At 45.0% G+C, this 24,390-nt stretch overlaps 1 protein-coding gene across 4 annotated transcripts; it reads right to left on the bottom strand.

The window, feature by feature from the left end:
- Positions 1-1,513: 1,513 nt before the first annotated feature.
- On the bottom strand, positions 1,514-20,087 carry LOC138767714 (A-kinase anchor protein 8-like). Of its 4 annotated transcripts, none has more exons than XM_069945431.1 (14): positions 19,950-20,073; positions 18,257-18,323; positions 12,625-12,886; positions 12,154-12,256; positions 11,107-11,144; positions 10,949-10,985; positions 9,692-9,736; positions 9,462-9,604; positions 8,287-8,398; positions 6,835-6,965; positions 6,020-6,112; positions 3,559-3,699; positions 2,400-2,586; positions 1,514-2,137 (listed from the first exon to the last, which is right to left on the bottom strand). In XM_069945431.1, exons 1-13 carry the CDS (start codon positions 19,987-19,989, stop codon positions 2,401-2,403), a joined length of 1,398 nt encoding a protein of 465 aa, XP_069801532.1. In that variant the 5' UTR covers positions 19,990-20,073; the 3' UTR covers positions 1,514-2,137; position 2,400. The 4 variants fall into 4 exon arrangements, 3 of the variants coding, with proteins under 3 accessions (XP_069801532.1, XP_069801523.1, XP_069801541.1); XM_069945422.1 differs by having other exon boundaries at positions 2,391-2,586; positions 19,950-20,067; XM_069945440.1 differs by having other exon boundaries at positions 2,391-2,586; positions 9,462-9,603; positions 9,697-9,736; positions 19,950-20,064.
- Between the last annotated feature and the right edge of the window lie 4,303 nt (positions 20,088-24,390).

Here is a 24,390-nt window from a genome sequence, read left to right as displayed (position 1 = left end):
GTTGTCCAGAATTTGGTGTAATGGTGCGATTAGGCAGCCTCAGAGGCATGCTGCCGCGGGGCCTGTAGGGGACATAACCAGGGCTATCGGTAAAACACCACTCCGATTCCAGGTCCTGTATATTATCAGGCTCCAACTTAGACTTCTTCATAAATGGCCGATTGGTAACAACAAATTTACTGTAGTAAAAAGGGCCAAATTCACAACCATACAAAGCATCAGTTTTCTGTCCTACATGATACGGGGGCGACTTCTGAGTGAATAAGGCAAAGATATAAAGCAGATTCTCCTCTTCGTCTTAAAAAAAATCTCTACAAACCAAATATTCAGCATACACAAAGGAAAACTGCTAAAAATGTCAGACATAGTATATTTTTCCTCATGTACTCATTAATGCAAAATTTGTTGAAAGGTTAAAGAAAGCTGGAGAATTTTTCTCAGTATTACAGAACCTTTGCCACAACACGGCATTACCTTATAGAGATCAAAGTCTGCTAAGAATCTCCTCCTCTGTTAGCAAGTGTAAACACTTTGTAAAGTGTTATAAACTTAGCTAAAGGCCCTTTTACACAGGCCCATTATTGGCAACGAGCGTTCTTAGAAATGCTCGTCGGCCCATGTAAAAGGGTTGGAAAAATTTGGCCGCACATCTCCCTGTGTAAACATATTTATATAGCTGCATGAACAATGCAGTGATTGTTCTTGCGTCCCAACTGACTGATTAATCGTGCTTTGTACAGGGACTGCAAACGAGCACCGATCTTGCTGATTGGCCTAAGATCTTGTTAAATAAGAACATCTGTTGCTTTTAATGGTTAATTTCTGTCTGTCTCTCTCTCTCTCACACACACACACACACACACACACACAGCCTACTGCAGCTATAGCACACTGAGGAAAAACACACAATCTTCCCCCAGAGAGAAAAAACACCACAGAACAGTAGTTACTATATACTATTGCTACTGCACAACTTATGGCTTCTCCTCCTTCTTTATATTACACAGGATATCTTCATATTACACTGCTGCTCATATACAGTCATCCAGCATCCAGGAAGAGAAATGCACAGATTCCCACTGGAGTCCACACTGGACTTCAGCTCAGAAACAAGTGGCCAAATAGTAAGCTCAGACTAATAGGGAGAAAATTCTTCATGAGTCTCTGTCAACATAAAAAAAAACAAAAAACTTTTGACTGTCAGAGACCTGTCAAAAGTTTTTATCAGTCCTGTTCTGAGTGTTTAGACCTGTACTGATCAGGAGAACTAGCAGGGAGAAGACCACAGTGATAGTGTCAGTGATAAGAGTCGAACTTCACAGATTAACATCAGGAGCCTGACTAATCACATAACACAGAGCAGGAAGAGGACCGTACAGTACAGGTCTGATCTGATTTATGATGACAGGTTCACGTTGACCCTAACAAAATGTATATAAGAAAGTGTTTATATTACAATTTTTTTTTATATATATATAAATGAGGGCTTCAGATTGATAGAACACAAAATATATTAATAAGGAACATTTATAAAATTTGAAAGTTTAATAATTAAATTTTGATTTAAAAAAAAAACAACAACAAAAAAACTTTGAGTCAGAACTTTTTTCTGCCTCCAACACCCTGGAAATAACTCAATATACAAAATATCTAATGCCAGTGATAAACTCCGCCCAGATTACTATAGGGTCTGATCCCAGGCTGCTCTCCATTTCACAACTGGTCAGGAGATGCAATCACCATAACATCCAGTTTATAAAAAGCTGAAGGAGGTGATGTGTCCATGAACCAAGGTTGGGCACAGTTGAAGCACCCATCTGCAAGTAAGTCACAAAATCACAGCTTTATTCTTCATTTTAACACACAGCGCAGACTTTTCCCCTCCATTACCATCTTCTTAATGGTCCATTGGGTTTGTCACCATTGTGTTACAAACTGCACGTCACCAATAGACAAACACATGACGTTCATTTGGTCTGTGTAATGCTGGCAGTCAATGTTACGGAGCTTCGGCAGGCACGGATTGCTGCTCCTGTAATGACAGGTCATGTGGTGGGCTGGTGGGTATAGAACAGTGTGATGTTGGACCTATTGCTTCTGGATGGAAAGTGGATCCTGGCACTGGATATCACAGAGCCTGGTTGAATGAAAGGGGGGGAAAAAAGTTAACATATGAAATTGAGGGTGAACCTTATTTATAGGACATAGTTTGGCTGATGTATCACTGAATCAACAAAGTGCTAAATTAAAGGGGCTATATCCAGTTTAGAAAAACAACATGGCCGCTTTGTTCCAGAAACCAGCCTTACAATTAGATTCAGTCTCTACAGGACAAGGAGTTTAGAAGTCATGGTCAAAGATTTATAATAAGAGTCCATAATTTTCAATACCTTCCCAACCTTAAGAGGAATCCTTAGCATCCTCCTGCTCAGCAACTTCTCCACCAGAATCTCCTTCCTTCTCTCTTATGGGGTCAGGGAGAGTATTGCGCGGTATCTGGGGGGCTTCATCGGCTTTTGGTGGTAACTCTGTGCTGCAGTCATTTTCGCTGTCATCCTCATCATCACCTATGAAGGAGCTCTGACCCTAGGGCAACAATAAAAGAATCACAAGACAGGTAGTTATGATGCTATTTACACTATACGAAATTACTGCCAAAGAATTACTGTCTGTTAGACATAAAGAAAAAAAAAATCTCTTTCAAAATCAACTGATTTCAGAAAGTTATATAGATTTGTAATTTACTTCTATTTAAAAATCTGAAGTCTTCCCATACTAATAAGCTGCTGTATGTCCTGCAGGAAGTGTTTTATTTATATTCAGACACAGTGCTCTCTGCTGACATCTTTGGCTGTGAGGAACTGTCCAGAGCAGGAGAGGTTTCTATGGGGATTTTCTACTGCTCTTGACAGTTCCTGACATGAACAGAGATGGCAGCAGAGAGCACTGTTTCTGAATGTAAATAAAACAACACTTCCTGCAGGACATACAGCAGCTTATAAGTATGGGAAGACTTGAGATTTTAAAATATAAGTAAACTACAAATCTGTATAACTTTGACACCAGTTGATTTAAAAGAATGGATAACCCCTTTTAAAGGGGAGGTCTCAAAGACCTATCCATTTCTTCTTAGGACACATTGTGCTGATAAAGCTCAGAGCTGCGCTAATAGCTCATATACACAGCTCCCCTACATATGTGCCTTGTCTGCCTCCAGGAAAACTGCATGCAGGTCGTGGGCTGTCAGCCTGTCAGTGCGCTCTGTGGGAAGGGGGGGGGGCAGGCTACTAACAAGCTTCCTTGCCTGTCAATCACTCCAGCAGTGCCCGGTGATGGGCAAAGAGCCATTACAGCCCAGTCACCGCCTGATGCCTACTTCATGGCCTAGGTTATTTTCTGATGACATGTTCCCTTTGAAGGATCTGCATCTTGGGGCAGATACCCCACGGGACGCCTTCACCGTCCAGGCCTTGACAGATCAGAGCTATTAAGAAAAAAAGAGGGGGGCCTACATAATATTACACAGGTGAGTGAATGTTGTATGTCTGTAAACGATACCTGTAAGTCATCATCTTCCTCTCCTTCAGAGTCAGAGACAGTAATACATGGCATCTGCCCTGAGTCTTCAGTTTTTGGTGATAAACCTGTGCTACGTCCACCTCTGGTGTTTTTCTTGTCATCCTTTAAGGGGTTTTGGCTCTGAAATAGCAATGATAAAGTATTACAGGACAGGTAGTGATCATGTGATGTAGCCCTACAGGAGATTACTGCTAGACATAGTAGTTTATGTTCAGGAATCAAGTCATCAGGTTTGGCTCAACTTTGCTCATTTCTAGTTATTTTCTATGCATATTACACAAGGTATTCTACTAATGGGTTTTTCATCTGTACATTGAAATGTTAATATATAAAAGTTCATCCATTCCTGTTGTCTTCCAGATCTCTGTTGCTGACAATAAAGGAGAATCAAAGTTTAGGGGCAGCTGTTGCAAAACTACAACTCCCATCATGCCTGGGCAGCCAAAGCTTTAGCCTATTCCTCAGTGTGAACATATCCTATGGGAGAGAACAGCAAACTGAGCCATTCTGGGGGTATGTTCACACTGAGGAATACAAGCGGAATTAAAGCAGAATTTCAAGCAGATTTCAAGCCCCATTGATTTCTATAGGATTCCTCAAGCGGAATCCGCCCAAAGAATTGACATGTCAATTTTTCAGGCGGAAAGCGGATCTACAGAAGAAAATTCTGCAGTGTGAATAATAGAATCGGAAAACACAAAGGGACATTGCTCTGTTCATATTTTACGAGAGGAATTTTAGGCTGAAATAAGAGCGGATTCCTCTTCAATTCCTCGCCTATTACTATTTAGGGTCCATTTACACAGAAAGATTATCTGACAGATTATCTGCCAAAGATTTGAAGCCAAAGCCAGGAATGGATTTGAAAAGAGGAGAAATCTCAGGCTTTTCTTTATGACCTGATCTCTGTTTATTGTCTGTTTCTGGCTTTGGCTTCAAATCTTAATCTGTCAGATAATCTTTCTGTGTAAATGGACCCTTAGACTAAACAATTTTTAACAATTGCAAATAAGATTGTTTATCGCTAACCTAAAATCTTTCACCATATTACACAGAACGATAGTAGTTAGTTAAGATTGTTACTAGGATAGTTTACTCCATCAAGTCCCTGCAAAAAGAGGAACAATGGGGAATTACACTAAACAATTAGTGAACAAATGCGGAATTACAGCGAACGATTGTGGTTTTAGGATCCTATTCCACAGAGCAATAATCGGCCTAATATCGCTCTGTGGAATAGAGAACGATCAGCCGATGATCGGGTCATTGGCTGATCGTTTTTTTTAGGTTCAAATCTAAAATCAACGGGCACCGACCGCGCATTGCTGCGTGGAATAGCGATGCACGGCGGACGATCTCACAAGCACCATACATCACCTACACACGTTGCAGGTCTTCTCCTGCGCTCCTTCCTCCCAATCCCGCACGCAGCAGCAGCTTCGGTGCAGCCTGTCTTAGCTGACAGACCGCTCAGCCAATCACTGGCCGGGGCCAGTGATTGGCTGAGCGGTCTGTCAGCTAAGACAGGCCGCACCGAAGCTGCTGCTGCCTGCGGGTTTGTGAGGAAGAAGGAGCGGAGGAGAAGACCTGCAACATGTGTAGGTAATGTATGGTGTTTAAACAATGTCAGCAAGGACATCGGTAACTATGTCCCTGCAGCCCTCGCTAAACAATTATCCGGCAGTGGAATGGGCCCAGATAACGACCGCCGATCTAGCAGATCGGCGCTTGTTTACATTATTGATCGGCCCATGGAATAGGACCCTTAGGGTCAGATCTAAATCAACGATCAACAAAAAACGAACGATTTTTTGATCGTTACCCACAATTACACAGGACGATTATCGTTTAAATTAGAACGACATAGGGATTTTCTGCTCGTGTAATACGGCCCGTAGCAGAGGCAAGTGATGATAAACGATAATGTAAGATATATACGCACATAGAGCAGGAGTCCGATAGACATACTCTGAAAACAGCCATAGGGTCTGCACAGGTTTTAAGTCTCGTAGTGAAGGTTCCTATCCCAGACAGCAAGCAGAGATCTTAAAACCTGTAATGAACCATTACGGCATTAGGGTATGTGCACACTGGGGATTACAGAGGGAACCTCCGTCGCGTAATCCTCAGCCCGTGCCCGCTTGCAGACTGCAGCGGGCGCGCGTGTCTCCGCCAGTGTCAGACTCCATTCTATGCACAGGTGGATTTCTTCCTCTGTCCAAAGAATGATCACGTTCATTCTTTGGAAGTAGGAACGAATCAGCGTGTGCATAGAATAGAGTCTATGACACGCGTGGAGACGCGAGCGGGCGCGAGCTGAGGATTACGCGATGGAGGTTCCCTCTGTAATCCTCAGTGTGCACATACCCTTATCAAGCGCTGAAGAGCGTTCCCTCATACAGGGGTAAAACTTTGGGCATATTATTGACAAACAGCATACATTTGTCTGATGCAATTTGATCTCGTGCCGCCAGTTTGACAGGTTCTTCGAGGCTCTGATAAACACTCTTTCTGTGCTGTTCCTCATCATGGTCTAGAATAGATAAAAGGAAGACAAGACAGTAAGTACCTACCATATTGTGTCGGGGCTAAATTTTGATCTGAAATTGTGTACAGCTTTAATTCCTAATGATTCTTTTTAGATCTACAGACCACATACTTCACTTCAAATAGCTGTCACCACTAGGTGGAGCTCATTGCATACCGATTTATACGGAAGTTCATTATAAATCTGTTATAGCTCCCCCTCAGGCACCATGAAGTATGCATTTCTTGTATATTAAAGAGGTATTCCAAGAAAATAATTTTTTCCCCTATCCACAGGATAGAGAACATGTAAGATATTGTTGGGGGTCCGACCTCCGAAGCCCTCGGCTTCTTTGTTATGAATAGAGCCACAGGTATGGCACATCTCTATTCAATGGAGGTGCTGGAGGAGAGCTGAGTAAGCACTCTTCTGTTGGCTCTATTCAATCTTATGGAACCGCCGGGGAGAGCAGAGTACAGCGCTCTTCCAGCTTACTCAGGTCTTTCCAGCACCTCCACGTGCCGTACCCACGGCTCTATTCATAACTCAGAAGGGGCTGATAGAGATCAGACCCCCCTTTTCGCCTATCCTGTAGATAGGAGAAAAGTTTATTTTGCTTGGACAACCTCTAAGCCAAACCCTGGATTGAGTGGCTCAGTACTTATCCATAATGCCATACCATGTGTAGCCTATACACCATTAACCCCAGTGTTAAACTTAAGACTCACCTTGCATCTCTGTTTGTGTGAGGAGGACTTGAGATGTTCCCTTAGGTCATAGTACTGCATGGGTATAAACCTGTCACATGCGGTACAATGAAGGACATCAACCTTCTTCATAAACTGCTCCATGCCCAGTCCTAAGAAAAGTAACCAAACTGGGTTATTGTTAGAAAAAGCCCACCTGGTCCATCTAGTCCACCCTCATATCTCCATATTATCATAGGATAGATACAGTTAGGTTCATAAATATTTGGATAAACGGCATCTGCGGAATCTGTTGGAGCTATACAGTGGTACATTGGTTTAAGAGCGTTTTGCAAGAAGAGCTCAGTTTCTCAAAATTATAACTTTGGTTTAAGAGCTCCCTGTACAGGGTGGGAGGGGGAGTGGGGGAGGGGCATGGTCTGCATAGTGAGGTCTACAGCACTGTACTATGACCCAGGAAGTCTCCCTCACCTTCCAAATCATAGCAGATCCACTTCAGGCTGGGGCTGTGAAGGTAATCTCTTCACAGCTGTAACCCCTATATGTGCCCACATCTGCCCTGCTCATTCCTTCATATTCCCTGCAGTCTCTGTCAGCCCTTGTGTTTTCCATCCTCTCCATTCCTGCTATAATGAGCCTGAACACTCATACTCAGCCATTCACACTGCTGTATAGAAAAGTCTGTCACGGTCCTCCTGCACACCTCTGTGATTCTAAGTTCCAGATTGGTCCATGCTGAACACCCCCCTTCCCCAATGCTGTTATGTGACCACAGAGAGCTCTGACAACAGAGCTGCAGTCTGTCTTTCTATCACCTAGCTATTTCCTACCTATCTATCTAGAATAGAGAAAGAAGCCGCACATCCAAATCTCAATGAATGGGAGCTTGCCGAGTAAGTCCTGGCCAGGGATCCCCAATGTATGTAGCAACAAGTCCTGGCCAGGGATCCCCAATGTATGTTTCAACTCACTCCAAAGTCTCACTATGTCTGTGTCTTGAGAATGACTCTGGAGTAAGTTGAAACGTTGTACTTGTATTTTGAACCTGCACTTCTGGATGGAATAAATCACCTTTCATTTACTACCGGGTGTGCTGCGGATTGTTGCTACATATCTATCTATCTATATATCCTATCTATCCATCTATCTCTTATCTATCAATCTCTCTCTTTCTCTCTCTATCACCTATGTCCTACCATCTATCCCCCCACTAACATCTGAGCAGAAAGACACTACAATATATTAGCCTGTGTATGCCCCAAGCATCTCATAGGAATAATAGTCAATGAATTAATGGTCATTTAATTAAGTGACTGCCTATGCTAGACTATATGGGTTCCTAGAAAAGCCCCCAGAGACACATGCCCTGATGTGGCTGGACCCCAACAACCATCAGAAACCAAAGACAATGTGGGACATTTATCAAGACTGGCCAAACGTCAAACTCCCAAACATAAGCAGCTTAATCCCTACCTAGACTTAGGATGGGATCCCGATTCCGAGATATTTGGATGATTGTGGCGCTGAGGTCTTCGACCTTACTGCGCAATTCCTGTGTACTCCTATAACCTTCACCTTGTAGCGTCTGAAAGGTAGAAAGAGATGTTGGAGGAAAGGGAAAACCCAAATGAATAAAGGCCAAATATAGGGGGAGATTTATCAAACCTGGTGTAAAGGGAAACTGGCTCAGTTGCCCCTAGCAACCAATCAGATTCCACCTTTCATTTTCCAAAGAGTCTGTGAGGAATGAAAGGTGGAATCTGATTGGTTGCTAAGGGCAACTGAGCCAGTTTCACTTTACACCAGGTTTGATAAATCTCCCCCATAGTTCGTAAAGTTTAGCAGCTTCCATATAGATTTTGTGCGTCAATTCTTCACTAATTTCTAGATCTCCGTTTGCTCTCAGCATATGGACCCATTCTTGGGAAAACAGACTGAAATGTGTCCAGACCCAATACTTCTCACAGCTGAGGGGTTGTTATACTCTCCCGTAATGGAGTACGTGTACATTCAGGTAACTTCTTAGGATAAGCCTTCCAGTGTGTATACATGAGGAGCAGCACCATTCCTGGCCAGGTATATCGCTTTTTTTAACCAGTTTTCTCCTCTGCAGTCTCCATCTCTAATTTTCAGTTCTTCAATTGAACTAGTGGCATTGACTAGTTGCTATGTTCTCTTCCATAAAGTACACACACAGGAGGAGAATCCTGCTCCCCTATATAGCATACACTTCAAAGCAGTAGCAGCATGAAGGACATTATACAGCAGTACTGGGCAGTCTAACAATATTACAATTAGTACATTTGACTGCTTCCCTCCCCTCCATAGACATCTAAAGGCAGGTGTAAGCAGATACTTAAATAAATTACTCTTTTTTTTCCCAGAATTAAAGCTAAGTCTAGAGGGACGGTAGCAGAAGGAGTCTCTATAATATATCTCTAATATATTCCAGTGGTATAGGTCTACCATCTATTGGCCATAAAATAAAAAAAAAAAAAAATCACAACTTGTTGGACTGAAAAGGGGGACAAATTTAGTTGTAAGACCAAAACTTGACTCAAATATCAGTATGTTATCCATAAAAAGACTATGTCAGTGTGATGGCCTAGAATTAGCTGTAATACGGAGAAAAATTTCCCATACTATACCTGCAGGTAATCTACACCTATACGGGGAAGCTTTTCCTTCAAATACTGGAAATGCTCCTTATGGAAGCGGCTCTGTATGTGTAAGTTATACTCCTCCTCGTAGAATGAGCGAAACTCACATGTTCGGCAGTAATACTGGATGCTGAAAGGGAGACAATTAGTAGATTTGTAACTTTATGCTTTATATACCTAGTATGCTGTGCTGTATATGTTATATTTTTCCAAGATACCGTACCCATTCACAAGAGAGCATTCCCTTTCCTTCTGGATATCTTCTGTAGGACAAAAAGGTCAAAAGTGAAATCTAACGCGCAGGGAACCAGTTCTGAGACTTCCCTAACGACTTTACTCTAAGCACTGAAATATAGGTGTACAGTGCACTATAGCGCAATACCCAATGTGCACAATAGTGAATGAGTAACCACTCACCTTACAAGTACAGAGACGCTGCAGGCCATAGTAGTACGTTTAGGTCGCATAGGCTGCTCACAGTAGTACGATGAACACGTGGTCTGGGGTTATTGTGTTGAACTTCTTGGTGTTGCAAATTCAATTTTGAGGAGTGTATAGTTTTGTGGGAAATGATTCAGTATAAGGCTATGTTACCACAGAGTATTGGACCGGTCGATCCGTGACCTGGCCGGGTCACGGAACGGCCGGTCTCTGAAAAGATCATCCCGGCCGGTACTGCAGTGCCAGGCAAATGATCTTTCACGCCGCAGAGTTCAGAACTCCCCACAGCACAGTATGGAGCGAGCGGCCGGAGCCGCTCCCTTCATAGTGTGCACTGACAGAGGTTTCTATGGGCGCTATTCAATGAATAGCGGACGCAAAAAACTGGCATGTCATAAGGGGTCCCGGCCGGAGCGTATACTATGTGTATATGCTCCGGCCAGGATCCCACAGACAGCAAGCCAACATATTTTTTCGTATTAACCACAGCCGTTGTTGCAATCGGCAACAGCGGCCGTAGAAATACAAAAAAATACGTTGTGTGAACATAGCCTAACTTGTCATTTATATCTTTGCTACAAAGTCTAGTGGGTGGTCCAGCTCAGAGATTGACAGCCATCACAGTAGGTGGTCCCAACTGACAGTCATTAGGTGAGACCAGCCACAACTTTTAAAGGGGACCACTAAATGTGAACCCCGGGGTCTATTCTTCAGACAGACACAGGTCCATGGTGGGCGGTAGAGAAGAGTAAACTGGTACGAGGTTTCGGTTCGTACGAACCGGAACCATGGGCGTTTGAATCCCATTGTTTTCAGGTTCCGTGGGGACCTAGGCTATGTCCAGGTGGTACTTGGGCTGCCTCCACCTTTCCCATGGAAGGTTAAGACAGCGGGATTCAAATACCGATGGTTCGGGTTCATACAAACCCAAACCTTGCCTGGTTCGCTCATCTCTAGTGGGCGGTCAAGTTGCTGAGGCCAGTGTATGCTGTGCAGAGAGTTCCGCACATAATCATAATTTAGGTTCTTTATACCTGTTTCCTCCGGTCTTCCATCTTCTCGGCCTCCTTCCTGGAAAACAAAATGTGGAGACATTGTATAGTTGGATCTGTATATACCTCATCCACATATCACTTAACCATGGACTGATAGACGTCCCTTGTAGGCCCCGCCAGTGATCTACAGAACTTACAGTGGTCGTGCTCTGGGCAGCCTCCTCAGCATCTTCATCTGGAAGAGAAAGAGAAAAACATCACCTCAGTCACTCTAAATATATACGAGAATGGGTCATTGCTCTAAATAAAATCCAGATACTAACAGAGCCTAATATTAACAGGAAAAAATAGGGACATATACAGAACAGCCCTGGGAACCTGTGAGACGCAGGGCCATCCATCCCTGCTGACTGCTAAGGACCAGGACACTGATGTTCAAGGAGACCCCCTTCATTGTGATGCTAATACTGCTCCTAAATAAGTAGCCCAGTGTGTTATAAATGCCCAGGACCAGTCTTCTTTGATCATAAGTATTGCCTTAGCGTGACACCTGTCTATCACAGCCCTGCCAGTGATCATGCTGGTCCCACACAATCAGCACCACAAATATATGATTGTCTGTTGCTAATAGGTGCGAAGATTAGGTACAGCAACAGGGGACAGGGACAACTATCAGGTACAGTAACAGGGGAGATCAGTAATGGGGGATAGGTGAGACTATTAGGTACAGCAATAGGAGAAAGGGATGACAATTTAAGTACAGAAACAGGGGCCAGTGGCGATAATCGGGGTAGGAAGAAGTTAATATGTGTTGTGTGCGAGTTATTGCCTACTGTACTGCGTGGGTGTTGGGTCCATGGCTGGTAGCCGGGACCGGGCACTAAAGGCTATAACTCATGTACATGGATAAGGATTTGAGCTAGCTTGCTGCAACACCAGACATACATAATTGTGAAAATGAATTAAGAGGTTAACAGCCCATGCCACAAAGAGGTTCATGTCCTATCAATAGGATTAACCATAGGAAAGCCCCCATAAGGGTTATATAACTAGTTGTTCCCTGGACTGAGGCGGATCACTCCCACACAATATCCATCTTCTGTCATGCTGGATATCTGCGCTGATCCCTGCTTTGATGGTCCAAGGCAGATAGATACCCCAGTATTTCCACCAGAAAACACATCACCTTGTATACCATTCTCCATAACTATTGTCTCCTGTGTATACACTTCCTGACACCTCACCTTCATTTGACCCTGACTCCTCTGGCTTGCTGTTCTCTGCAGACGACCCCATCTTTTTTACGGCAGATTGTTCTGCTTCTTCAGGCAGTTTAAAGTTTAGTACCTAAAAAACAAAAAACAAAAAGTGTCAGTCAAGGAAACATGCAGTAGTGCACCAGTGAAATGCTGTTTTTTGCTGCAGAATTTTATGGTCCCCGTTCTCAAGACTGCAGGGTCCCGCAGGGTCCCCAGTGGTCAGCGTCCCGATCCCCTACCCCCTGAGATCTCTTGTCCTTGTGCATACTGGGGCATAACTACCCCAGATAGGAGTACCCCCTTTAATACCAAATTCACAAGAAATAACATTTGTGTGTTTCTGTATGAAGCCAGGTACTTGGAGGTTCAGTATGGACCTATAGTAATGTAATGGTGAGGTATCACAGAGGTGTGCAGTCAGTATCACAGTACAGATCAGTCAATGAGCTTTCTCACTTTCCAATTCTTTGGTTTCTGCTTGAATCCTCCGCCAAAGAAGCAGCTTTGTGACGACTCCTTCAGTTGATTTATAACTGTTCTAGGCATATCCCATGTATTATGCGTTGGAGTGGACCCAGAGTTACCCCTGAAGCCTCCTCTTGGGTCCCCCCTCCACCCCCGCTGTCCTCTATGCGGGGGGCGCTGCTCCCATCGTCTTTTGTATCCTCCATCAGACTCAGGATAGTCGGATCTGCTCCTTTTTGGTCGGCCATAGTAACTGCAGGAGAAAAAAAAAGTTCAGTTCCCCGAGTGTCTTCTATTAAACCGTAATTATCCTTTATGTATACCTGATGAGTATCGCTACAGTAGATGCTCCCCCCCTTCATGTGGTGCTTAGAGGGACGCAATGCTGGCATATGGCAACGTCCCATCCTAACAACCAAACCCATTGGTAAACCGCTCACAATAACATAGTGAAGACTGGGCCCTGACCTGGTATGATGTATTGGAGTCTATGGAGGAAATTGTACTACCAGCTGTGCTCAGAGAACTCATCTATACAGCAATACCCATTGCTCCTACACCTGATATACCTGTTGTATTGCTGCTGTACCTGTATGCTCTTTAAAGAGAATCAATCACCAAAAATTATACTCAGTCATTTTATAGTAGGGAGGAAGTAAATATAACCAAACATAAAACAAATCACCCCTGGAAGCTTTAGGGCTGTAAATTCTGTCATTATAAAGGTAAGAAAACTACCATGGAAACAGCTCAATGGAGCTGCCATCTTGAGGCTGGCAGTTGTACACATAAGCCACGCCCCCAGATTCCAAACTTGTATGCTGCAGGATTCCAAGCTTGTGTGCACCGCAGCCTCTAATCAACAGCAGTCAGTTCTTTTGACTGTCACACGGCCGGGTTCACACTGCGTTTTTCCCTATCCGTTCAATGTATCCATTTTAAGTTGGTTACTTTTAAAGGATAGAAAAAGATAGTCAACACTATTTTTGTGTATTTTTTTTTTTTTTTATAATGGAAGTCAAGGAAAAACAGATCCAAAAGGATGGCACAAAATTGCAGCCGTTTTTTTTCCATAAAACGTATATGTTAAACAGATAGGAAAAAACGCAGTGTGAACCGAGCCTAACTAAAACTGTCATCTGTGATAATGTCTGGTGAAAACAGGTACTGGGCCAGTCTGACAGCATCCACTTCAAAGGGTATGTGCACACTACAAAATCCAGGCAGATAACCCGCCGCACATTCCGGCGCTCGCTCGCAGCCCCACAGGTGCCATAGACTCCATTCTGTGCAAAGCCTGATTCCGCTGTCCGCCCAAAAAATGAACAGGTTTTTGCCCGGATTTTGTAGTGTGCACATACCCTAAGGCTATGGTCACACAACGTATATTTTTGTAAAAACACGGCTGTTGTACAACGGCCGTGATTATTACAGAAATATACGTTACATAGCCATCTATGGGATCCCGGCTGGAGCGTAAACACATAGTATACGCTCCGGCTGTGATCCCTTGGGGCCCTTAAAGAGTCACTGTCGTATTTTTTTTTTTTGCAGAAATCAATAGTCCAGGCGATTTTAAGAAACTTTGTAATTGGGTTTATTAGCCAAATCTGCCATTATCTGCATGTAAAAAGCCTTTTCCCAGGTCCCCCCCTCCTTCCTCTTTTTCATCCACTCTGAAAAATCTGAAAATTGTGACTTGTTGCAGGAGACGTCCCCTGTCTGTTCTAGGGAGAGGGGAGGGGGGAGGAGGAAGGAGGGAGTTAGCCGGCAGCAGAAAGCAGATAACAGAGGATTACAGGCACGGAGCTGGGTGACAGCTGTAATCTGAGCTCAGACAGGTCACTGGTGATGGTCAGAACAGATAACGGGTGAGGGATTTGTAGATTAACTCTTTGTTGTCCTGTTTTGGTCTTTTCTTTAGCTCTCTCCATAGGAGAACAATGAAGACAGGGGGGAGAGCTTCAGACTGCTTTTTCATGATAAAAATGCATTTTTCGGATAATAAACCCAACTACAAAGTTTCTTAAAATCGCCTGGACTATTGATTTCTGCAAAAAAAAAAATTCACGACAGTGACACTTTAAGAACTGACATGTCAGTTTTCTGCGGTCTCTATTCAGTGAATAGCGGCCACAGAAACCCTGTCAGTGCACACTATGGAGCCAGCGGCTGCAGCTGCAAGCTCCATAGTGTGCTGTGGGGAGTTCTGATGCGGGCGTACACGCATGCGTCCGCATCAGAACTCTTTAGGGTTAAAAATCATCTGGCTGGTACTGAAGTACCGGCCGGGATGATCTTTTCAGAGACTGGCCATTCTGTGACCCGGCCGGGTCATGGAACGTCCGGTCTCTTACTGCATGTGAACATAGCCTAAGCCTGTAAAGTGAAAAAAAAAAAATCCAACATAGTCCTCAGAATACAGATGTCTGAAAAGGACAAAAGGAGAGGTGAAAAAATCCTATCAATTACCCCTCCCTGCTCCAGACTGTATGACATCTTCCTTTGCAAAGGAAAACACCAGCCAGAAACAGGGAGGGAGTGCGGAGTCCATCTACAGCAGGGGCAGGGCTGGGCAATATGGCCACATTTTTAAATCTCTGTTTATTCATTTTTTTTTGTTAAACAGACAATATTTTTTCTCCTTGCAGGAATAAATAACATTTTAATGGTGTTTGAGTTGTAGCAGCAGCAGAAGAGGAGATGAGGGGTGTAGTAGTAGCAGCATAATAGGAGATGAAAGGAGAAGCAGTGGTAGCAGAATAGATGATAGGAGTAGGAGTAGCAGTGGTAGCAGAATAGATGATAGGAGTAGCAGTGGTAGCAGAATAGATGATAGGAGTAGCAGTGGTAGCAGAATAGATGATAGGAGTAGCAGAATAGATGATAGGAGTAGTAGTGGTAGCATAATAGGAGTAGCAGTGGTAGCATAATAGATGATAGGAGTAGCAGTGGCAGCAGAATAGATGATAGGAGTAGTAGTGGTAGCAGAATAGGAAAAGTGGGTGAGGGGTAGTAAAAGTAGCAGGGCACAGTACAGGCATAGTGTAGGGGGCTGTGCTGACTCCTCACCCTGTCTCTGGTGATACTGAGGTCTGGGTGGGTGTCCTGAGGGGCTGAAGTGGAGACTGAGAATCTGGATCCAGCAGGGGTGCTCTCCCTTCAGGAAGGCTGGCTGATGTGATCAGACTCCTCTGGCCCAGCAAGGCAGGAGTTAATGGAGGTAACTTCGTCCTTGCTGGTGTGTGTGTTGGGGGGAGGGAGAGGGGGAGAAGTAGTAACTCCCCTGTTTGCAACTTACTTTAGAGCCGATCACTGTTGTCCTCTCCTCTCTTTACTCTGCAGCCAGAGCTGTCACAAGCAGCCCCCCCGCGGGCCACATCCCACCAGCTGGGGTTACCTGATCACAGGAGGGTCACTCAGGATGCCGACAGGGGCTGCTTTTGTGAGAGGAGGAGGACAGCACTGATAACAGCCCTGAGCTGCAGCCAGGCAGAGGCTATAACACAGCCAGGGCAATCTTGTGCTAGCTGTGTATCTCTGTTCCCAGCTCACAGAGGATGCTGGGGACTTCCGGATGGCAGTCTTGTGCCGACTCTTTTGAAAAGAGCCGGCTCGAGGCACTAATTAAAACAGCTGTAAAAATTGAAATCTATAGCTAAAGTAATTAAAGTTATTTACAACAGTAAAAATAAAGTGAAAACAGATGCAATGAGGTATTAAACCCAAACACCCACCCCTCTGTGATTTAACTCCACAGCCACTTTTTGCATTAAGAACCCGGCTGTGAGGCAGAACAGGAGACAAGGACAGGTGAGCCCTGAGCTGGCACCCGCCCCGCTGCCCCTACCTTACTTGCCTCAAAGCTCTAACAGCTAGGGACAACTGGACGGCAATCCCTATGCTGTATGCAGTGGTACACAGAACAAAGACAGACAAACACAACACAAAGAATGGTCAGGAAGCAGAGTCGGCAACAACCGGTAACAGAGGTACAAAATCGAAATCCAAAAAATCAAAGTCAAGGTCACAAGATCCAGAAGGTCAGAGTCACTATAACAAATGGTCAGAGGATTGCTAGTTATAGGCTCAAGGCGCTCAAACAGCAGACCGGCTGCTAAAGACGCAGTCGGCGCGCCCTCAGCAACCGGCCCTGCCCGTAACCACGGACGCCATCAGCGTCCCTCCCAGCTGAACCGCGCACCTCGGCAGAGGCAGGGGCCGAGAGCGCGGCTCGATTCCTGACACCGGCTGCATTTTTATTTTTTTTTATTTGACCGTTCTCGTTTCTTAAAACTTTAACTTATCAAAGTGATTCCGACTGTTTTCTTGTGGCGAAGTGTGCTTTATGTTCATAGTAAATTTTGGGTGATACATTAAAAAAAAAAAAAAAAAAGAATTCTTAAATTTTTTTTTTTTAAATTGTCTTTTTCTAGCTTTAGCTTCGGCTGTCCAGGCATGATAGGAATTGTAGTTTTGAGCTGAAGGTATAGGGCTTAGAAGCTTAGCAGCGATGGTCAGACGCTGCAACAGGGGCAGGCGCGACAATCAAGTACAGCAACAGGGGATACTATCAGATACAGAGGACAGGACAACAATCAGGGAAGGAAGGGGTTCATTTATGTCAGTACAGTTTTTTTTTCTGTTATACAGTGGTGAGGGGCTGTTCTGCACTCCCAGCTCCAATCTCTTTAGAGCCGGAGGGGCTGTAAAAAAACACTATGCTGTGATTGGTCTGTCTGTAATGACCAATCACAGTGATCTCCAACCGAAGCAAACTGGGCCTCCAGGACCTGTCACCAGTTGCTGACGTCAGTTTAAAGGGGTACTTCGGAGCTGATTAATAAAAAGGTCCCTGAAGCTCCAGTTGGTGCTTCATTGTTTTCTTCACTTCCGGGTTTGGGCTTTTTCATGATGCATTTTGTTTCCTGTGATGTCTAACTGACTCTGTAAAACTGTTAGATGGGTTACAGCTTGCTCAGCCAATCAGAGCTGAGCAACCTGAGTCATCTGACAAAGGGAGGCTGGCTTAACAGGGCTTAGACCCGCCTCCCTCTTGATGATGTCATTGTCACAAAATGGCTGCCACAGAACAGCCTGGGGTCAACAGCCATTAGGTAAGAATGAGTTTACTTTACTTCCTGGTGGGGGTTGGAGGGGAGGAGGCAGATAGGTGATTGAAGCATATTACACAGTTATCTAACTTTGTAATGTCTTTCAATTTCTGGGAAAAAGCTTTTCACTGGAGTACCCCTTTAACAAACATGTACGTGAGCTCGCAAGGATATTCCTGACACACAGGACACTGTTACATTACATGTCACTATAATGCAGGCTGGTGATAGGGCCAAGTCCCCGGGAAGAACTGAACAGGGGTCCCCAGACCCGATTATGTCAGGAGATGTCATTTCTTTTTCCTAGAAGGCTGTACATACATTTCCTAAAAATATCCCACTATACCGCCAAACAGAGCTTATCCCAACAATATACTGTAATAAAACATGATGGAGAAGACCGATCAAATCTGATGCAACCAATCAGGAGGGAGCTCTAGGCTGTATGGAATATAAGAACTGGAAGGCGATTGGTTGCTATGGGTGATGGCTCCGGTTGTGGTTCTTACCGGTCTCTGTCTCCTCGATTAAAGGGGGACATCCGAGATCCTGGTGGCGACCGGCGTGAGTCATGTCCTGTATGGAGATGACACAAAAATACTGTTCCATTCAAAATAGTTTAGACTCCATTAAACATTTTTAGATCATTTTATCATTGAGTTTTGATATGAATTTTATAAATGTTCCTCGTCAATATGTTTTATGCTCTATCAATCTAAGCCCTTTATTTATAACAACCAGAAAAACCCTTTCCCCAGACATTTAGATTCCTCCATATTTCAGTGATAAAGCACTGGTCTATTAGATAAGGGGGGTCGGGGAAAAGTTGTCGGTCACTATTTGGCAGTTTGTTTATGAGCTGGAAGAGTCCATTGTGTGGGGGGAGATCTGTGCTGTTCTCTTCCTGGATGCTGGATGACTGTATTTGAGCAGTAGTGTAATATGAAGATATCCTGTGTAATATAGAGGAGGAGAAGACGTAAGTAGTGCAGTAGTAATCTCGGTCCTCAGTGTGGTGTTTTTCTTCAGTGCGCTATGGCTGCAGCATGCTGTGTGTGTGTGTGCGCGTGCTATGGCTGCAGCAGACTGTGTGCGTGCACGTGTGCTATGGCTGCAGCAGGCTGCATGTGTGTGTGTGCTATGGCTGCAGCAAGCTGTGTGTGTGTGAGCATGTGCTATGGCTGCAGCAGGCTGCGTGTGTGTGTGCTATGGCTGCAGCAGGCTGCGTGTGTGCGCGCTATAGCTGCAGCAGGCTGTGCGCAGGCACGTGTGCTATGGCAGCAGCATGCTGTGTGTGTGCATGCTATGGCTGCAGCAGGCTGTTTGTGTGCGTGCTATGGCTGCAGCAGGCTGTGTGTCTGTGTGCGCGTGCGTGGGAGCTATATGTGTATATACAGACGGAAGAAAGTGTGCTATCTCAAAACGGATTGTCCATTAAAGATATTTGTGATTTAAGGCTACAACTCCTATCATCCTTGGGTCAGGACCCTTTAAAGTTGTCACAAGGCTTCATTCTGCCCAATGTCTCCAGGACTGATAAGTGATCATTCTCTTCACATCCGTATCAGAGGGTTACATCACAAGTGGGCAATGGTAGAAGGAGGGGGGAGGTGCACTCAGGTTATGGAACAGACAGATCTGGAATATACAATGGAGAATAAAGCCAGCAGCTCAGGACAGGAGGACAGCAGCTTCCTGACACAGGCAGCACCATATCACTGCACCAGGAAGAGGAGCTGCTGTGGGAACAGGGAGAGATAAGTATATGGGAGACCTAACCACAATGTGGGGAAACAGGGAGAGGTAAGTATATGGGAGACCTAACCACAATGTGGGGGAACAGGGAGAGGTAAGTATATGGGAGACCTAACCACAATGTGGGGGAACAGGGAGAGGTAAGTATATGGGAGACCTAACCACAATGTGGGGGAACAGGGAGAGGTAAGTATATGGGAGACCTAACCACAATGTGGGGGAACAGGGAGAGGTAAGTATATGGGAGACCTAACCACAATGTGGGGGAACAGGGAGAGGTGAGTATATGGGAGACCTAACCACAATGTGGGGGAACAGGGAGAGGTAAGTATATGGGAGATCTAACTACAATGTGGGGGAACAGGGAGAGGTAAGTATATGGGAGATCTAACCACAATGTGGGAGTCTGCGACCAATATGTATACAATTACAGCCCACTGCACGCACCGTCTCTTCCAGAGTTTCCGTCTCCGCTCCTCGACTCCATGCTGAGACTCTTATATCCTGTAACTAGTTTCTCTTCGCATTCACTGGTAACTCCGCCTAAACTCTTGCGCTATTGGCTGCAGCTCTCTTTCTCAAGCGTTCATTGGTTACTTGGCATCTATCGTTCCCCCTTATGATTGGTTACAATCTCAATGAACCCGCCTTTTCCGGCATTGCGTTCCATCCGTTCCTAGGAAGTCCTGCCTTCATATCGCGGCCAATCAAACTGGTCAGGTGACGCGGGCTGTCACGTGATGAAGGACTAGCGATCTAACGGCTCTGTTATATAGTCGGGTTGTGAATAAAGTTATGGAAAAAAATATATATATTGCCGCCTGCCATTGAGTTTAGAGCTTGCGGTCAGGATGCGTTTCTGTTTGCATTTCAGGACCGCATTCAGAAAACGCAGAGTAAAAGAACTAAGAAAAATTGTTCTATTGCATTTATTTTTTTGTTTTTTTTCCCATCCGTGTTCCATTCGATGCTGCATGCGTTTTTTCTACTATGCTACTTTTAAATGCTGATCACCAAGAAAACATGTTTTTTTCTTTGATAGGTTTTTTGGCCCAATGGGTAAGCTAGACCCACCCTTACCCCCAGGGCACAGACCATAATAAAAATGGGCTGTTAACCCTTGGTTGCCACTGACCGGCAATGTGACAACATGGCGTCAGCTCAGCTTACACTGTCTGGGTGGACTGAGTTCTGCCACAGCCAGAGCTGGCGCATAGCAGTTGAGGGCAGAAGACAAGGAGGGTAAGTATGTTTCCATCCTGGGATGCTTTCCATCTGGCCTCTTGTCGGGTCCTGTTTTTTTTCCCCTTGCCCCTCCAAGCATCTCCCACCTCCTCCCATTGGAGCCCCTTCCTGCACTGTTGGTTTCTTACCTTTCCTGCAACCCATGCGATGGCGTTTTGCAGGCGGGGTCCCCCCTGACTCTGCCCTGTAGACTTTTATCTCAGGGGGTTGTCCTGGCTCCTACTTGCCATTCCTCGACGGGTTTCTCTTTCTGCCAGGGTCACTTGTAGACCTCAGCTGCGACTCCCCTCAGGTGTCCCACCCCTAAGCCCATCATATAAAGTGTACGGTGAAATACCAGAACAATTCTCAGTCATCGTCCAGCAAGATAGTCACGTAACTTCAGAGGTGGAGGGAATAGTCTTATGGTGCGTTTACACTGGCAGATCTTTGAAGCCAAAGCCAGGAATGGATTTGAAAACGAGAAATCTCAGTCCTTCCTTTATGACCTGTTTATTGTTTGTTCCTGGCTTTGGCTTCAAGGATGTCAGATAAATCTGTCTGTGTAAACGCACCATAAGTCGGCTTATTCCCAAAAAGATACAGCCATCAGCAGAAGGAATCCTAGGCTCCAGCATGGAGACCTCTCAAGGGTCCGGGAGCAGATGGGAGGAAGCTCCAGTGCAGATGAAGCCCAGACTATCTCTCAGTTCATGTTGGCTACCATTCCTTTGGATGATCAGATGAACCCTCAGCCCTACGTTATCTCCCCCTCACATAGAGTGTCCCAGCAGTGGTTTCTGCACCTTTCGTTGAAGCAGCATGTTGTAGTAGGAGAGCTCCCGTAGCAGTATCAGGGTCACCCCTTTGTATGATAGAGTCCAAGTTACGGATGGTGTGCATTATTTCCTCCTTGACTTTATGACGGTGAAGTCTACAATTACGTCCCTTGGCCTAGACTGGTCCTAACTAACAGGTCCCAGAGTCCTGGCCACGGTGCGCGATCAATCTATAAATATTTGGAGATAGACGCTGTAAGAAGTTGCTGAAAACGTCCTGTAAAGTTAGTATGGGATCAGATGGTTCCAAAGATTAAAGGGGAACTCCACATAAGGAAAACTTGTTTTCCATTAAAAGTTATATAGATGTGTCTATACAATGTATTACCGTATCTGTGCGGTTCTGCCACACTGGTAGCTGATAGAAATCCAGGAAGTGAAGAAAAATGGCCTCTGTGCCAATTCACATTGTCTCCTGCTCCCACTGCTCATTCCATGCCTCTGTCTCACATTGTGGGTGTTTGCTGAGCACAGGCTGATGATGCAGACAGGGGGCAGGGCGTGATGTCACAGGAGGCTTGGCTGGATCCCCCAATCCCCTGAGTGATTCACCATCTCTGACCGGCCAGAAGCAGCTGCTGAATCTTCGCTGATTGTGGAAAACTCTGCAGTGAAATTAGGGCTGTGTTCACACGTTTCATTGCAGTACTGCAGCGCATTCACAAAAATGATGCAGTAACAAAAGTAAATGATGCTAAACGGCAGAGAGGATCAAAGCCAGCACTGCCAATCCTACCTAAAGAAAAAACAAGGCATAAACAATATATCCCATGTAAGGTAATATCGGATAAACTCCTTATTGTGCGGCTAAACCGCAAAGATAAAAAATAATTATCATAATATGTGTGTGGAAACGAAAAGAAAAAAAATTAAATTAAATTTTAAAAGTTCTTTACTTTATTCCAATATCTGTGTTACAGGTAGAGAATACAGCGTGCTATGTGGTGTTACAGGTAGAGAATACAGCGTGCTGTGTGGTGTTACAGGGAGAGAATACAGCGTGCTGTGTGGTGTTACAGGTAGAGAATACAGTGTGCTGTGTGGTGTTACAGGTAGAGAATACAGCGTGCTGTGTGGTGTTACAGGTAGAGAATACAGTGTGCTGTGTGGTGTTACAGGTAGAGAATACAGTGCGCTGTATGGTGTTACAGGTAGAGAATACAGTGTGCTGTGTGGTGTTACAGGTAGAGAATACAGTGTGCTGTGTGGTGTTACAGGTAGAGAATACAGTGTGCTGTGTGGTGTTACAGGTAGAGAATACAGTGCGCTGTATGGTGTTACAGGTAGAGAATACAGTGTGCTGTGTGGTGTTACAGGTAGAGAATACAGTGTGCTGTGTGGTGTTACAGGTAGAGAATACAGCATGTTATGTGGTGTTACAGGTAGAGAATACAGCGTGCTGTGTGGTGTTACAGGTAGAGAATACAGCGTGCTGTGTGGTATTACAGGTAGATAATACAGCGTGCTGTGTGGTGTTACAGGTAGAGAATACAGTGTGCTGTGTGGCGTTACAGGTAGAGAATACAGCGTGCTGTGTGGTGTTACAGGTAGAGAATACAGCGTGCTGTGTGGTATTACAGGTAGATAATACAGCGTGCTGTGTGGTGTTACAGGTAGAGAATACAGTGTGCTGTGTGGTGTTACAGGTAGAGAATACAGCATGCTGTGTGGTGTTACAGGTAGAGAATACAGCGTGCTGTGTGGTGTTACAGGTAGAGAATACAGCGCTGTGTGGTGTTACAGGTAGAGAATACAGTGTGCTGTTACAGGTAGAGAATACAGCGTGCTGTGTGGTGTTACAGATAGAGAATACAGCACGCTGTGTGGTGTTACAGGTAGAGAATGCAGTGTGCTGTGCGGGTGGGAACATACTGCAAATAATTCAGTAACACAATGAAACTGCAATGTGTGAACACAGTCTAGATGTTCTGCAACAGATTTGGGCAGGGAATGGTCAGGGTGGTGGACTGTGATGAACAGCTAAGGGAAAGCACTACATTCTGGAACCAGTACTGCATTCTGGGAACTGCTCAACCAGGAAGTACAAAATCACAATACAGAACAAAAACCCACAAAACAAATGGATTTTTGGTAGTTTCAAAACTGGGATAGATAGGTAAGTAATGCTATATGCTTCTGCACAAGTTTCAATTTTTTCTTTTACCTCTAGCTGGAGATCCCCTTTAAGGCAGGCCGCTTATACATATGTTACAGCGTCTACTGCAGTTTTCAGCCTCATCCTGTAGACGATACAGATGCTGAATATGTTGGTCATGGATAGAAAATCTAGCCTGAGCATTAGATAGACAGTCCTCAGAGGAGAGGAGTGCCCTGCTTAATGGCGTCTGTCCCTCTGCAGCCACATGTGACAGAGCAGTGTTGGTGCGCTGCCTGCAGCTATTACCTCATGGAGTCTCAAGAGGCTTCTTTTTTTTGGGGGGGGGGGGGGGGGGGGGGGGGGGGAGCAGGAGACCGGGGTGGTTCAGTCAAAGCAGAGAAGTCCTATAGTGGCGGCTCATCTGCGCCAAGACTGTGGCCTGTGTCTGGGAGGCCATCCACAGGGATGCAGCGCCGGTGAGGAAACCATCTAGATAGCTCTGCTGAGCGCCAGAGATGAGCAGCCCCCCCCCCCCCACACACACACACAATGGCGTAGATTTAAAGGGGTTGTCCAGTGCTATAAAAACATGGCCATTTTCTTCCAGAGACAGCGCCACTCTAGTCTCCCAGTTTGAGTGCAGGTTCTGTAACTCAGTTTCATTTAAGTAAATAGAGCTTAAAGGGAACCTATCATCCAGCATTCGGGCGCGGAGCCTGCCCGACCC

Source organism: Dendropsophus ebraccatus, chromosome 1 (genome assembly GCF_027789765.1).
Source record: "Dendropsophus ebraccatus isolate aDenEbr1 chromosome 1, aDenEbr1.pat, whole genome shotgun sequence".
Taxonomy (NCBI): domain Eukaryota; kingdom Metazoa; phylum Chordata; class Amphibia; order Anura; family Hylidae; genus Dendropsophus; species Dendropsophus ebraccatus.
Note: the sequence above shows the minus strand (reverse complement) of the source record. Positions and strands in the feature narration are given on the sequence as shown.

Bases quoted from the DNA above. Each gene is read 5' to 3' on its own strand.
- LOC138767714 (XM_069945431.1), bottom strand. From the start codon at position 19,989: ATGGAGTCGAGGAGCGGAGACGGAAACTCTGGAAGAGACG. The intron at 9,737-10,948 runs GTATAAAGAACC...TTTGTCCTACAG, and splicing joins TGGAAGACCGGAGGAAACAG to AAGATATCCAGAAGGAAAGG. The intron at 9,605-9,691 runs GTATCTTGGAAA...GTCTCCCTTTCA, and splicing joins CTCTCTTGTGAATGGGTACG to GCATCCAGTATTACTGCCGA.